Source organism: Eptesicus fuscus, chromosome 6 (assembly GCF_027574615.1).
Source record: "Eptesicus fuscus isolate TK198812 chromosome 6, DD_ASM_mEF_20220401, whole genome shotgun sequence".
Classification (NCBI taxonomy): Eukaryota; Metazoa; Chordata; class Mammalia; order Chiroptera; family Vespertilionidae; genus Eptesicus; species Eptesicus fuscus.
Genome location: NC_072478.1, coordinates 71,481,006 through 71,497,832, shown reverse-complemented (window position 1 = coordinate 71,497,832; position 16,827 = coordinate 71,481,006). Strand labels below are relative to the sequence as shown.

At 35.9% G+C, this 16,827-nt stretch overlaps 1 protein-coding gene across 1 annotated transcript in view; it reads right to left on the bottom strand.

The window, feature by feature from the left end:
* ADAMTS19 (ADAM metallopeptidase with thrombospondin type 1 motif 19) overlaps positions 1-16,827 on the bottom strand; it is a 201,004-nt gene that overhangs the window by 126,638 nt on the left and 57,539 nt on the right. Inside the window, exon 7 of the mRNA XM_054716991.1 lies at positions 14,899-14,942. Coding sequence (XP_054572966.1) covers positions 14,899-14,942 — 44 coding nt within the window. The remainder of the gene's footprint in view (positions 1-14,898; positions 14,943-16,827) is intronic.

Genomic DNA, 16,827 nt, shown 5'->3' with positions numbered 1-16,827 from the left:
AGAAAGTGGCATACAAATTTGGATTTATCTATTTAGAAATGCAAGAAAGGAGAAAAACATGAGATAAGGTCAAATAAGAAACAGATAGCATTTCATACCAAAACTTTCATTAAATAAAAAAGACTGCTAAATCAAAACTAATATTATAGAACTGGATAAAAAAAAAACCACCATAAACCCCAACTCTATTCTGCTTAGAAGAAACAACACTTTAAGTATAAGGACAGAGAAATAATAGGAAAAAGAATAGAAAAAGGTATAATATTCAAATATTAACCAAAACAGACAAGGGTGACAATATATTGCAAATACACAACTAGACAAATTGAATTTAAGCCACAGCATAAAAAGAGATAAAGAGGGATATTTTTGTGATAAAGGGGTCACTCCAACAAGATATCACAATTCTAAATCTGTATTTGCACAATAACTAAGCCTAAAAATATATAAAGCAAAAATAAATAGAATTAAGAAGAAAAATAGACAAATCCAGAATTTAACCTAAAGACTTTAACATGTCTCTTTTAATAGCTGATAGAAAAACCGTAAAAATTTCACTAAGGACCTAAAGATCTGAACAAAAAAAGTAGCAAGTATGTCTTAACTGACATACTAGAATATTTCACCCAACAACAAAATTCATGTTTTTATTAAGATAAAATTAATGTATAACATTATATACATTTCAGGTGTACATTATAATTTGACATGTGTATACACTACAACATGATCATCACCAAAATTCTACTTACTATCCATCACCATACAACTGATCCCTTCACCCATTTTACTCTTCTCCCAACCGCCTTATGCTCTGGTAACCACCAATCTGTTCTCTGTATCTATGAGCTTGTTGTTCGTTTGCTTGTTTCTTTGTTTGTTTTTCTGGATTCCACATATGAGTGAAATCACTGTCTTTCTCCGACTGACTTATTTCGCTTACCATAAGACTCCTCTCAGGGTCTATCCAATCTGTCACAAATGGCAAGATACCATTCCTTTTTATGGCTGAGTTGTATTCCTGCGTGTGTGTGTGTGTGTGTGTGTGTGTGTGTGTGTGTGTGTGTGATGTCTTCTTTATCCATTCATCTATCTATGGACACTTAGGTTGCTTCAATGACTACTATAAATAATGCTGTAATGAATATGACTGTACATATATCTTTCTGAACTAGTGTTCTTGTGTTCTTTCGATAAATTCCCAGGAGAGGAATGGCTGGATCATATTGTAATTCTATTCATAAATTTTTGAGAAATCTCCATACTATTTTCTTTTTAAGTGTACTATATAATACATTTATAAAAATTGACCATATACTAAGAAGTGAAAAAAAATAAATTTCGAAAGTGTAAATCATCCACAGGCCACAAAGGAAGTAATTAAGAAATCAAGAACTAAAGAGTTAAGTAGAGAAACCCAAAATGCCTAGACTTGGGAGGATATACTTCCACAAGTAAAAGAAGGAATTATAATGGAAATTAGAAAGTACTTAAACATAATCATAATAAAAATAGAACACATCAAACGTGTGGGCTGAAACAACAGTACTTACGAAAATTTATAACATATATTAGAAAATACAAAAAAGACTGAGAATCAATGGTTAAACTTCCTTCCAGGAGCTAGGAAAAGAAGAGAGAATCAAAGCTTAATAAAATAGAAGAAAGGAATAATAAAGAGAAAAATAAATGAACAAAATAAATGTAAAAGGAAATTGGCAAAAGCTCATTGTTCTCTAGTAAACTGATCAAAAATAAGAGAGAAAACACAAAGTACCAGCTGATTGGATGGTTTTAGAAATTAAACTCTCAAATCCTTGGAGAGTTCAAATTAAGCCAGACTCCAATATAGATTATTGTGGTTTTGATATATCATTAATTCACTAATACTACATACCATTTGAAATTCTTAATTTAGATTTCAGTGTAACTTTGAAAAATGTAATTATTGTGGCACATTGAAAAAGCCATATGTGGTGGATTACTCATCTAATTCTAGTAAATCAGTAATGAGAACTTTACTGTGCAATCCACCCCAAACATGGCTGAACACTGGTATTCTCACTGCTATGTTCATGTAAAGAAAGGTAAACCAAAGTATTTAGGCTTTCTATATGACTGAGCTCACAAGCGGGAAAATAAAATGAATTAGGTTTAATGATTTCATATGCCGCAAAGATTAAAAAACTGTCATGACTTTAAAAAAATAGGTAAGATGAATCACAGTTAAAGGTTTTCATGAAGTAGGTTTTAGAATACAGCTGGAAAAATTTAAAAGTGTTCTGATAGCATATAAATCAGGAATTTGGCTAATGCATTATATAATGTTATAACGTAATCATATCCTGAAGGCATTAAGCAGGGACAATTAAAACTAAAAATGTCATGCTACTAAAAAGCTGTATAAATTGCTTTTTTAGTATACTAGTAAAAATATTGACAGCATGCATTTATAACTACAACCCAACTCAATCTTCAATTTGACACATTCCTTTTTCACATGCCAATTTTTAATCACTGTTATTCTTAAATTCCTTTCTAACTCACTATTATCAGTGTTTTTATTCAAGTAAAGACCTAGAGAAATAAATAAACTATAGAAATCTAAAGATTATAATTATAATGCAGTTACAACTATGAATATCTGGATGTTCTCAAATGTCAACTATTAATATTCAAAATATTATATTTGACATAATGTATTAAATAAAATATGTTTACTTAGGGACAAATGATTTCAACTCTAGATGTATTTTTAAGCTTCCAGTTTTTTAGGTCTGTATACAGAGGTAGTTCATAATAAATTGGTTAAAAATTCCTCCAAAATAATGTGATACTTTCTAAAATCCTGATTGGAATTCAATAACAATTTTTCATGACCTGCTTTTCTATATTAAGTGTAAAAAAGGCAAAATGCAAAGAAAACTTTAAGAATCAATGCTCTTGTGTCAAATATTCTAGGGTTTGAGTCCCAGGCTCGATTTTTAGCTTTGTGACCATAGAAAAATTAGTTGTTTTCTGAGCCTCAGTTTTCCTAACAGTAAAACTGGAAATAATTTGTCCTTGGGATGCTAATTTAGATAACATGTGCAAGTACATGTTGACATGTCTGAAACATGGTAGCCGCTACATATTAAATTTAACTTTCTTATTTGTAAAATGAGGTAACAATCCCTTATGACAGAAAACTCTTGAAGGGTTAAAGGAGGTGACGTATTTAAAAGTCTTATTGTTCACTGACAACATTGTGTGTGTGGTGAACACAGAGCTAGACTTCCAGACGCTTATAATAACAACTCTAAAAACTGGAAGGAAGGCCTCGGGGAGTTTTCTCATTTAAGAAGGTTTTTGTTTCCCAAGGATATGCTCTGCATGTTTTAATATTCATATGGTGTTTAATAGCACCTTTAAAACTTTTCTAATATAAAGAAAATTCTATAATTAAAATCAATATTTAACAATAAAAGACCTTAAGAAGAGAAATACCTTGAGAACAACCACTTTTCATAGTAATTCCTTAAGAATTATGTTTCCAAGTCCTGTCCCTGCAACTTGTCTTGCCAAAATAGAAATATAAAGTGTCTGATGTATATTCTGGCCAGTGCCTACCAAGATACAAACCAGCAGCCAAGAATTAAACCAGATAAGTTTGAACTTGCTTTTATTGAAAACCATAGGAAAGATGTTATTTTCTAATCAGGAACTCATTTCTATTCGGAAATACACAGATTGGAATCTGGGATGCTCAATCACTGTGTTGGGTGCTGAGGACGCAGAGCATTGAGCATGATCATTGACCACAAAGAGATTAGAAAGGGAGGGAGTGGCCGAAACCGGTTTGGCTCAGTGGACAGAGCGTCAGCCTGCGGACTGAGAGGTCCCAGGTTCGATTCCGGTCAAGGGCATGTACCTTGGTTGCGGGCACATCCCCATTGGGGGGTGTGCAGGAGGCAGCTGATCGATGTTTCTCTCTCATCGATGTTTCTAACTCTCTATCCCTCTCTCTTCCTCTCTGTAAAAAATCAATAAAATATATTTAAAAAAAAAAAGGGAGGGAGTGAAGGAAGGCAAGTTATAAGAAAAGTACACTGAAGTCCGCCAAGTTCATGCATGGTAGAGTGGCAATGTAGAAAGTCCAAAAGTGGAGTTTAATCAAGGTTCTGAAGAACGGGTAGAATATAGACAAGGATAAAGGGGACAACAAAGAAAGAGCCTTCCATTTGGAAATTCTAAAACCATAGAGTGAACAGCCTTGCCTGGTTCCAGTCTGAATGGGGAAACATTCATTCTTTCATTGCTACATAGAATGTTAATCTTTTTTTTCTTTTTTGTAGTCACTCTTAATCAGATTAAGGCCATTCCCTTATGCTTATGTTCCTGAGAGTTCTCATTGTGACTGGATGTTGAATTTTGTCACATGCTCTTTTTGCATCAGTTGACATAATCATGTCTCTCTTATTTAGACTTTAAATATGTTTGATTACACAGATTGATTTTTAAATATTGACATAAGCCCCATCCTATATTTTTATATCTTGATTCAATTTACTAATAATCTATGTTCATTAGGAACATTTGACTGGAGTTTGTTTTTTCCCCCTTGTACTGCATGGATTGGTTTTAATATTAGGATAATGCTGGCCTCATAAAATGAGTCCGATTTAAAATTTTACTGACATTTTCAAAAAATCGGGTTTGCTTCCACTGATTTTCACAATTGTTTTTCTGTTTCCACTTCATTCCATTTCTTAACTTCATTATTGCCTTCCTTCTGTTTAATATGAGCATGTTTGTTTGTTTTCCTTTCACCTCCTTTTCAGTTTATTTGGGTAGAAACTTAAGAGTATTGACCTCATACCTTACCTTTTTTTAATAAAAACCTTTAGTCCTACAAATTTTCCTCTAAGCATTGCTTTATCTGCAGCCCATAATTTATATGTTGTCTTTTCTTTTTTTAGTTCAAATCATTTTCTAATTTTTCTTAAAATTTCCTCATTGACCTAAAGATTTAGAAATATGTTATTTTCAAATAATTTGAGAATATTTTCTTAACTTTCAATAATTGACTTCCAGTCTAATTCCATCATGTTCAAATACATAAATTGTATGATTTCAATTCTTTTAAATTTGTAAAAGTTTGTTTTATAAGCTGTAAAATGTTCTTTATTGGAAAATTTTCCATGTTGCTTAAAAAGCCTGCAGATTTTGTTATTTTAGGTAGAGCAGTGTATAAATGTTAAATAGTGTTATTAATTTTTAAAAATTTTTATTGATTTTTAGAGAGAGTGGAAGGAAAGAAGATAGAAACATTGATGTGAGAGCGAAACATTGATTGGATGCCTCCTGCATGCCCCCTACTGGGGATCAAGCCAACAACCCAGGCATGTGCCTGATCAGGAATCGAACCAGCAACCTTTCAGTGCATGGAATGATGCCCAACCAACTGAGCCACACCAGGCAGGGCTATTCAATTCTTATATGCTTGCACATTTTGTTGACCAATTCTGTCAATTACTGAAAGAGGAGTGCTGATATTTTCCAAATATAATTGTGCATTTGTCCATTTTTTCTTTTAGTTCTGTCAGCTCTTGTTTCATGATTTTAAAATCCTATTATTAGGTGCTGAAACATTTAAGATCATTATATCTTCTTAGTAAATTTACCTATTAGTATGTAATTTCCCTCTTAGTACTTGGCAATTTTCTTTGCTCTGAAATCTAAATTGTGTGATATTAACATAGCCACTCATGTGTTTTTTAATTGTTATTAGTTTTTTTCATGGCATGTATTTTTCATATCTTTACTCTTAACCTACCTATTATGTATGGTGAAAGTGAGTTTCTTGCAGAATTTCGTGCACCAGGCCTCTAGTGTATAATAATATGCATCCTTCAGTCTGAATGTGTTAGTTTTCTCTTGCTACATAATTAATTATTATAAATGTAGTGGCTGAAAGTAATACCCATTTATTATTGTACAGTTCTATAGGTCAGAAGTCTGGTACAGCTTAAGTGGGTCCTCTGCTTAGGGTCTCACAAGGCCAAAATCAAGGTGTCAGCCAAGCTGAGGTGTGGGGAAGTACTAGCTTTCAAATTCATTGACGTTATTGGCACAATTCAGTTCCCTGCCTGTGCTTTACAGGGAAAATGTAGTTAGATCTCAATATTTTAAGATTTACTGAAGGACTGTAATTACATCTGCAAAATCCCTTCACAGCTTTACCTAGAGTTTGACTGAATAACCAGCGGAAAAATCTTAGGACTGTCATTGTAGAATTCTGCCCACCACACTGAACATATTCTTTTTGCATTTCTGAGAACATCCACATTAAACGCTGAGCAAAACTTCATAACAACATACCTCACAAATACAAAGACTTCTGAGTCTTTCAAATCTGACCCTAGTTTATATAAGATCATCCACACTTAAGGCTGATACATGCTTCTAATAGGTTTGATAATCTCTTTTGCTAAAGTATATGTCCCAGTATCATCCTTGAATCCATGACAGAACTCAGCAAGGAACTCTGAATATGGTAAATGTCCAACAAATACACATATTTGAACTCCTTTGATGACTTAATTACACTACTAATTCACTTAAAAGTAAGAGTAGTCCTAGCTGGCTTTGCTCAGTGGATAGAGCATCAGCCTGTGGACTAAAGGGTCCAAGGTTCGATTCTGGCCAAGGGCACATGCCTGGGTTGCGGGCTCAATACCCAGTTGGGGAGCGTGCAGGGGGCAGCTGATCAATGATTCTCTCTCACCATTGATGTTTCTATCTCTCCTTCTCCCTTCCTCTCTGAAATAAATAAATATATTTTTTAAAAGTAAGATTATATAGAAAAAGTTAACTGTATTCTATGCCTAGACCAAAGGATTACAAATTTCAAAATATTGAATGTTAAACTAATATGATTTTTCAGTAGAAAAAAAATATATAGTTCTAACCAAAGGATATTAAAGTAGAGAGATAATGTCAGCAATTTCTTTAAGCATTTTTACTCTGAAATTCTCTATGCTTTAGGTGTCAACAATGCATGAAAAAAAATGCTACAACTGCTGTCTAATGAAAAAATTAAGCTTCTTTTAAAAATTGGCTTGACCTCTTCTTCTCACCCAATAAAATGATTACTTCTGCTGAAATGCGGTTTGGAGAACATACTGGTGCTCAGAAAGGGAAACGTCTGGAGATTCTCACATGCACAATGTCAACATTAAAGTGTGATTTAAGTATGTTTTAGTGAATATGTTTCTTTTTGGCAGTTGCTTCCCAGGTGGTCTGTATGCCTGTTTGACAGTCTGCAAGTACATAACATCAGAATTAGCAGCACACGGAAGAATAAAACTATCACTCCAACCTGCTGAAAGGTGGGAGAAGAAAGTTCATTAACAATATTGAAGCATCTAAGTCTTGGCAATAGAATGCAGAAAGGGGCAAAGCACCCCACAACTGGAAATCTGGTGGTAAAGGACACACAGCCCCTCTCAACAACAAGGATTAGAAAAATATTCAGAGCTGCAAACTCATATTGATCAGCATGTACCTTTGCCAGCTCTAAGGGTCTGCTTAGGGTCTCACAAGGCCAAAATCAAGGTGTCAGCCAAGCTGAGGTATGGGGGACTACAAGCTAATTTTCTATACTTCAAAGTCCTTACAAAATTTCATGAAACACACACACAACCAATGACTGTCACCACTGATTAGCAATCAATTCCCTGATGTGGCAAAATTTCTCAGAGTGATCTGCAGAATCCTGGGCTTCCGTCGTATCTTTCCCGATCTCCTCAGGAGGTTCACAAGATCAAAAGTGTCAACACTTGCACCGATGCAAAAGCCAAGGCAGGTAAGATTGCCTAGCACAAATCAGAACAGTGACACCACACTTCACCATCAGTCACTTTATTTTTCACTGCCACTTATTCCCAGGGGAAGACATATCAATTCCACTTTAAAATTACCAAAATGAAATGTATTAATTTTATCAAATCTGAACCCCTGAGTACAACGATTTTTTAATATTATGTGTAACAAAAATGAAGTATGGAGAAAGCATTTCTGCTGCCGACTAAAAGGTAATGTATCATGAGATTGAGTTATGCGCTAAACTAAATGTGTTTTTCATTGAATACCATTTATACTTCAAAGAATGATGGACGAACATGGTAATTCAGGTTGGGCACGTGGCTGACATTTACCAAAAAATGAACAAAGAAAACCTGTTACTCCAAGGAAATCAACTGATAGTATTTTTTCCCTAATGATAAATTTTAAGCTTCCTAGTGAAATTAGAATATTGGAAAACTTTTATCTGCCAATGTGAGCTTGACAACCTCCCAATGCTTAAAGACTTTTATGATTAGATCAATGATGATATTGACAAAGGAGATGTTTATATATATATTGTATGGAGAAATGTGTCAATATTAAGAAAATCTGCCTAATTCAGTGAACCAATATTTTCTAATTGACCTATGTATGATGCTAAAAACCCATGCCTAGTTAAATACATCCACTTAAAGTATAAAATATATCAACAGGAATTAACTTAACAAAATATAAAAGTTTACTAATGTGATTTCACATTCCATACCACACTCTCCTAACCATTAAGACACTACCATGTTTTAGTTTACTTTCAAAAAGCACATCCATAATAACCTAAAAATACTCATCCATTTTCTAATTACATATCTTTCTGAGGCCACATTTTCCTAATAATCTTCAACCAAAATAACAAAAGACAACACAAGCACAAGCAGATATAAGGTCCTCTATAAGCCAAATGGATATAAAGAGATTTGCAAAAATTTAAAACCAAGTCATGTCTTCTCACTATTTTTTAATTTGAATGACATAATTTTTATTTAAAAAGCATGTTCTTTATGCTAACATTTGATGAGTTATTGTTCATTTGAAAAAAATTATTTTTATAATTTCCCAGGTTTTTTTGTTTTGTTTTGTTTTAATTAATTTTTTACAGAGAGGAAGGGTGAGGAATAGAGAGTTAGAAACATCGATGAGAGAGAAACACCGATCAGCTGCCTTCTGCACACCTCCCACTGGGGATGTGCCCGCAACCAAGGTACATGCATTGACCGGAGTCGAACCCGGGACCTTTCAGTCCGCAGGCCGACGCTCTATCCACTGAGCCAAACCAGTCAGGGCAATTTCCCAGTTTCAATTTCTATTATAGTGACAACTGATAAATATTATTTACATAAAAAAAATCTTAAGAATGTAAAGACCAGCCTTAGCTGGTTTGGCTCGGTGGGTAAAGCATAAGCCTACAGACTGAAAGGTCCCAGATTCGATTCTAATCAAGGGCACATGCCTGGGTTGCAGGCTTGATCCCCAGTGTGGGGTGTGCAGGAGGCAGCCATTCAATGATTCTCTTTCATCATTGATGTTCCTATCTCTCTCTCTCCCTCCTTTCTGAAATCATTTTTTTAAAAGAATTAGAAAAAAACAATATAAAGACCAAAAAGTTTGAGAATCACTGGCTTATAGCATATAGACAATTTAAGCAGAATGGCTTCTAAAGTTATTTTTTAAAACTTGTGGAAGTCATCATAACTATAACATCAATTCTCCAAACCAGTGCCAGAGCACAGCTGAATGCTGAGAATGAGGACTGACTCACCAAGTGGAGCTACAGAGTGCATTGAAATATATACAATAATGCTTTAAAAGTTTTCCTAGAATACCAATTCTAGCAGCAAGACAATCTGTTTGCAACCCTATACACACAAATCCTGGAATAAAGATAACAAAAATCCTCTAAAATACAAGGCTGAGTGTACAAGTAAGGGAAAGCCTCCAATGGGCCTAAAGAAAAGAAGGGGAAATGCAGTTTGGAAGAAGGGGAAATGCAGTTTTGATCCAGCTCTGATGTGCTGGTGGCCTGTGGACCTTTGCCACACTCAAATCCAAAGCTGTGCAGCTTTAGGCACAGTGCTGAGAGACTGCTCGTGGTACGTCCTGGATCTGGAACTTCTACGTAAGGTGAGGGGAAGGGGATGCCACCTCCCTCTCCCTCAACAAAATTGCTAAACCCAATGAAAGGGTAGGTTAGAAAAACAAAACAAACTGCTTTCTGCCATAGGTCATAGCATAAAAACTTGTCTACTTTGACACAAACTCTATTTTTTAAAGAAATCTCTCATAGAGTTGGGATACCTAATTTATATTACATTCATGTTCCAAGGAATACTAATCCAAGGAATTAACGTCAATACCCCGATAGTATTTGTGAATAAAAATTATTTCTTGAGAGAGGCACCCTTTTCTCAGGATGTCCACAGATTTAAAAAAAAAATCTTAGTAAGAGCTCAGATACAAAAGTATACAGCCTATGAGGGACAAGTCACCATGGACAGGATTCGGGAAAATAAATAAATGGAGCCAGAGTGACAAGGGTGTCAATATTAAAATTATTAGTTAGTGACTATTCAAAAATATACTTTAAATGATTGGTACCTAAAAGAAGAGATTGAAAACATAAGGAAAACTCAATGTATTATTGAAAACACCCTAGCACAGTGGTCAGCAAACTCATTAGTCAACAGAGCCAAATATATCAACAGTACAACGATTGAAATTTCTTTTGAGAGCCAAATTTTTTAAACTTAAACTTCTTCTAACGCCACTTCTTCAAAATAGACTCGCCCAGGCCGTGGTATTTTGTGGAAGAGCCACACTCAAGGGGCCAAAGAGCCGCATGTGGCTCGCGAGCCGCAGTTTGCCGACCACAGCCCTAGCAGATAGAGGAATAAAAGGTAAATGGAATCTCTAGAAATGAGTTATCAAAATAAAGAATCTTGATAAATAAGTTAAACAGATAAAATAGCATATTAAGAAAATAGGAAATTTGTATAAACTGATAAAAATAGCTGAAAACATTACCTAGAGGACAACACAGACAGAGGTGGTTATGAAGAATAAATATATATATTTCTCACCTGGAGTGTTTTAGTTGTATTTTCCTCTATTACACAAACACTTCGTGTTATAAAGGAAAGCTGACTCTCATTATACTAAGAAGATCTGAAGCAGAGACCAGCAGCACTATTTACTAACAATGATGCTGGGAAAATTTATAACCTCTCTGCAGGAAATGAAAGGAAGTGATAAAAACTAGTGCATACTGAGCGCCAATTAAAAACTAGCTGCCGCCCTGGCTGGTTTGGCTCGGTGGATAGAGCGTTGACCTGTGGACTGAAGGGTCCCAGGTTCTATTCCAATCAAGGGCACATGCCCGGGTTGCAGGCTTGATCCCCAGTAGGGGGCATACAGGAGGCAGCCAATCAATGATTCCCTCTCATCACTGATGTTTCTCTCTCTCCCTCTCCCTTCTTCTCTGAAATCAATAAAAATATATATTTTAAAAAAACAAAACTAGCTGCCTCTGCAAGTGTCAGAGCTTCACAACATTCTGTGAAGTTGATAATATAGCCTCTATTTTTGTGCCAAATCTAACTGACGTTTTAATACAATCACAGAATGGTCCATAACAATATGCAGATACTAAACTCCACAACCAAGAAGTGTGGTACTAGTATTTTCTCCATTTACTCATGAGGGAATTTAGACATGAAAGAAGCAATATTGGGAAATTTCACATGTTAATTATAAAATGTTTGCTTTATAAAAAAATAAAATAAAACAGAGGTGAGGCCCAGCCAGTATTGTTGAGTGGTTGAGCCCAGGTTGAGGGCTCAATCCCCAATGGAGGGCGTGCAGGCAGCAGCCGACCAATGATTCCTCTCATCATTGATATTTCTATCTCTGTCTCCCTTACTCTCTGAAATCAATAATACATTTATAAACAAACAAACAAACAAATAAATAAATGTGAGGAACCCAAACTTCCAAGGTATTAAATAATATGCACATATTCATGTAGGTAACATGAATGTATCCACATTCATGTAGGATCTAGATTTAAATAAGACTCTGATTTAAATCTAGATCTAGCCTGACTTCAAATCCATGTTCTGTTCTATTTCAGAGTTTTCTTTAGCTATAAAATAATGATTATAAAAGCAGAGAGTTCAGATTTTGAAGGAATTAAATGAGATAATGTCCATGAAAATGTGGCTCGAAATTGCAATGCACAGCATAAATCTTACCATTGCATTTAAACTATAGGCAGGCATTCCTGCAGGGAATATAAACAATAATATTGTAATAACAGTCTGATGCCAGAAGGTAGCAGACGGATCACTTTATGGACGGGACTAACAGAGCTCAGGACTGACTGCATCACTTTCCTGAATGTTCAAGCCCACCAGGCTATTTTATGAATCAAATATACTTTAAACCAGAAAATTAGTCTCATATATAATATATATCATGAATATAATGCTATTTTTGATAAGCAGATTTAGCAAGATGTAAAACATAGTCACAATCAAAAAGAAAACATTGCTCCACCTCCCATCAGTACTAGCTTCCTTAGTCCATGAGCTCATGCTATAAAGGAGCATAATTATTGAAGATAGTGCTGATTTCTCTTGAGTGCACGAATGAAGCAAGAAATTGGTCTATATTTTAAAAGGCGTTAGGGGCAACATAGCTGTTTAAGTGGAGAAAATGTCATTATTTTGAGGCAAACTTTATTGGTAATCAACGGTTTCCATGGTTAGGTTGATTAAAACTATATTAAGATTTAATTTATGGAGATCCAGGCAAGAAGAGGAGAAAACTGCAGAGAGCAGGTAGTTAACATTAGCAAGATCATCCCAAAATCAAGTCAGCTTTTTCTCAGTTGTCCAGTTCTTTTCATGCTTAAAGTCCCTTCAGAACCAAACATTCCTTTGACATCATCATCCTCTTTACCCTTTTATAACTATTTTCTACTTATTGTCTCAGACTTTAATCATCTGAGAAGGTTGATGAGAACTGAAGTTAATGGAACTAGTTAGAATTATTTTTTTAAATACCCATAACCCCTTATTCTGTTTTTATCCCCTTTTTGTCATTCGTCTTACATAGAACCTCAAGATGATTAAGATACTTATTACCCTGTAGAAATGAACCCCACATGATGTCAAAACCATATTATGACTCTTACATATGTCTTACCAATAATATCCTATCTAATAAAGAGGGAATATGCTAATTGACCATCACTCCATCACAAAGATGGCTGCACCCACAGCTGAGGCCAAGTTCCCATAAGGAGCCTTAACGAGCAATCAATAGGGACCTGAGGCTACGCCCTCCCCTGCCCCCGTGGGGCTTGACAGGGGACCTTAGGCCGCACCCCCCACCCAGCAGAGATTGACAGGGGACCTCAAGGTGCGCTTCCCGTCCTGGTGCTCGGCTAGGGGACCTCAGGCTGCTCCCCCCGCCCCAGCGCCAGGCCGGGGGACCTCAAGCCATGCCCCCCACCAGGTGGGGCTTGACAGGGGACTTCAGGCCCCCCACCCGGCAGGGCTTGAAGGGGGACCTCAAGGTGCGCTTCCCATCCTAGTGCTGGGCTAGGGGACCTCAGGCTGCTCCCCCCGCCCCAGCACCAGGCCAGGGGACCTCAGGCCTTGCCCTCCACCCAGCGGGGCTTGACAGGGGATCTCGGGCCGTGTCCCCCACCTGGCGGGGCTTGACGGAGGACCTCAAGGCATGCCCCCGGCCCCAGTCTGGGCTGGGGGACCTCAGACCACGCCCCCACCCTGGCACCGGGCCAGGGGACCTGAGGCTATGCCCCCTGCCCAGCAGGGCTTGACAAGGGTGGGACTGGTCAGGTCTGGATCTAGCCCAATGGGGGGGGGGGGGGGCAGCCGGGTCTGGGTCTCACGCGATTTTGAGGTGCATATGGGTGGGCGGGGTCCCCTGACAGGAGGAAGGTTTTCATATACATTTTACTAATTTTCTTTCATCTCTGACACTTCTATTATAGAGAAAGGGCAAATAGCAATATTAAATTATTTTCTCTAATTAATCCCCTTTTAATGTGCACGAATTTCGTGCACTGGGTCACTAGTGTTATTATATACAGCTACATGGCCTAAAACTATATTTATAGCTTTATATATTTATGTATATTTGGATAGGTAAATTTATACAAATGTATTTATATTAGCATATATATGGTCATTCTCTCAAACTTAAGAACTCTAGTTATATGGATTCTATTGGCTATATGGTTATGCATTAGGAATTTTAGATATCTAGGACAAAAATACAGAAAATTTGCTACTTCATGTATAGAAAATTGTCATTAGTCAAATTAAATATACTGTTATTTTACTGCAAATAACTTCAAGCATATATAACTTAAAAACAAATATTTTAGCCTAAAAAAGCCAATCATACTGTCATTAATATATTTTGCCTTGCTTTACCAAAAATAATAGAATTTTATTAAACCCATATTTAGGGCTCTGAGAAAATAAAGTCATTATATTCTTTTTTCTTTAAATCCTCACCTGAACATATCTTTTTATTGATTTTTAGAGAGAATGGAAGGGGGGAGGGGGGGAGAGGGAAAAGGAGAGGGAGGGCAAGAGAGAGAGAGAGAGAGAGAGAGAGAAACATCTATGTGAGAGAGAAATATAGATTGGTTTCCTCCCATTTGCGCCCTGACCAGGAATTGAATCAGCAACCTTTGGTGTACAGGACAGCACTCCAACCAACTGAGCCACTGGAAACCATTATATTCTTAAAGCATAATTTAATTTTTTTCAAATACAGTGTATACATATCTTTAAGCTGTTTCATTCATAACTGAAGTGTTGGCAAATGATTAAACATATAGGTTGAAAATATATATACCTGACATTCTAAAAATATTCTATTACAAATAGCACCCTGCAATAATTTCCTATATTTAAACAAATGATGGGTTCAAGGTCCCCAGAACTCCTCAAAAGTGTAAATATTTTTATAGACACTTACCAACAGTATCGCATGGTTCATCTTTGTGTACACAGAAATCTTTCCTAGAAAAAAAATATGAAATTAAACTTTTCCACAAATAATAAAGACTATGTAACTTATTTTAATATTTGTATGAATAATAAACCACTACCTTTATCTCCAAGAATTTAATAAAACTGAATATCAGATTAAATAATTTTTTAGTCTAAGAAAATGTGAGTAATTTTTATGATACCTTTTTACCTGATATGATCCTGAAACACATTCTCCTACTGCATAGACAATATTTCCAAAGTAAAATTCCATCCTGTTTTTATTTTTACAGGATTTCATTTTTTTTAAATATATTTTATTGATTTTTTACAGAGAGGAAGGGAGAGGGATAGAGAGTTAGAAATGTCGATGAGAGAGAAACATCGATCAGCTGCCTCCTACACACCTCCCACTGGGGATGTACCCGCAACCAAGGTACATGCCCTTGACCGGAATCGAACATGGGACCCTTTAGTCCACAGGCCAACACTCTATCCACTGAGCCAAACAGGTTAGGGCAGGATTTCATAAAAATAGTATCTGGTATTGGGACATGGCTTCCTGTTTAAGAAATATTGTAAGATCTCTGCTTCACATGAGTCAAAAATAATTTCCAGATTGCAGATTTAAATGAGAAGTACAACTTAAAACAACATAACATTTTATATCATAAGGTTGGCAAATTTTTTAAAAGACTGATAATAATTGTCCTAATAGAGCATGAATTTAGTATTTATTAAGAATTTAGTAATTTTACACAGCTGGGATCTAACCATGAATAATATTCTATGATTTGCTCTTTATTTGACTACTGTGTCTTGGAGAGCACTCCATAACAAAGTATAAAATTTTGAGGCACACTATCTGAAAGCAAGATTTTTAGCATTCATAAATAGAGATTAGACGTCTGCAGTCACCTTGCTCTTCTTCCATATACTTGCATTCTAGTTAATTTCTTTTTATTGAGTTATAACTGGTTTCTGGTTAAGTTTAAGATTTATTTTTGTCTTTGTAGTTCTACAGTCTTACTCAGATGGGTCTAGATACCAAGTTTGTTTCTATTTATCTTCTTTGGCATTGGTGTGTTTTCAATTAGAAGATCCATGACCACATGAAAATTCTTACCATTTTCTATTTAGCTAATTCCTCTCACATTCTCTCTTCTCCTGAAACTCCTTCAGGTGCATATAAATCCTCATTTTAATGTCTGTAACTCTCAAGCTCTGTTTTGTATTTCCGTCTGTTAACCACTCTGTGCAGCCTTCGGGGAGAATTCCCTCAGCTCTATCATCCAATCTACAAGTGCTCCCTTCATCTGCATCTAATCTGATTTTCAACTTACAAATTAAGAATTCAAGTATAAATACATTTATTTTATAGATGTTTAATTTTCTTTAATTTTCAAATCAACTGTATTTTTAAACCACCTTATTCTAACATTTTGGAATGTTTTCGTGTGCTTTTAATTATGAGAATACGCTTTTATAATCCATCAGCTTTTTTAAAAAAATGTATTCTTTATCACACTTCTTGGCTTTTGACAAGGGAAGATGTTGTCCTTTGGAGTTTGGAGCTCTACTGTGAACTCATTTAGGTGAACTCATTTGGGGCTGTCTTGTGTAGGGTAAGTTGAAAGAGGGCCACTTCAGAGCAGCTCTGCATAGGCTTCCACTACGTGCATCAGTGGCGGGATGGTATTCGTGGTAGTGGATCCCAGGGAGGGGCTGCTTTACCTGACTTGGGATCGTGGTTGAGACAAAACGCTTCCTGTTGACAACTTATGTTTGTCTGCAGAGCTCTTATCAGATCACACTTTCATTAAAGGAACAGACATCCTCAAGTTCTGGCTGTATGTCATCATTTCAGTTCCACTTCTCTACACAGTCTCAGAGGTTTTCCTTCATGTGGGAGCTA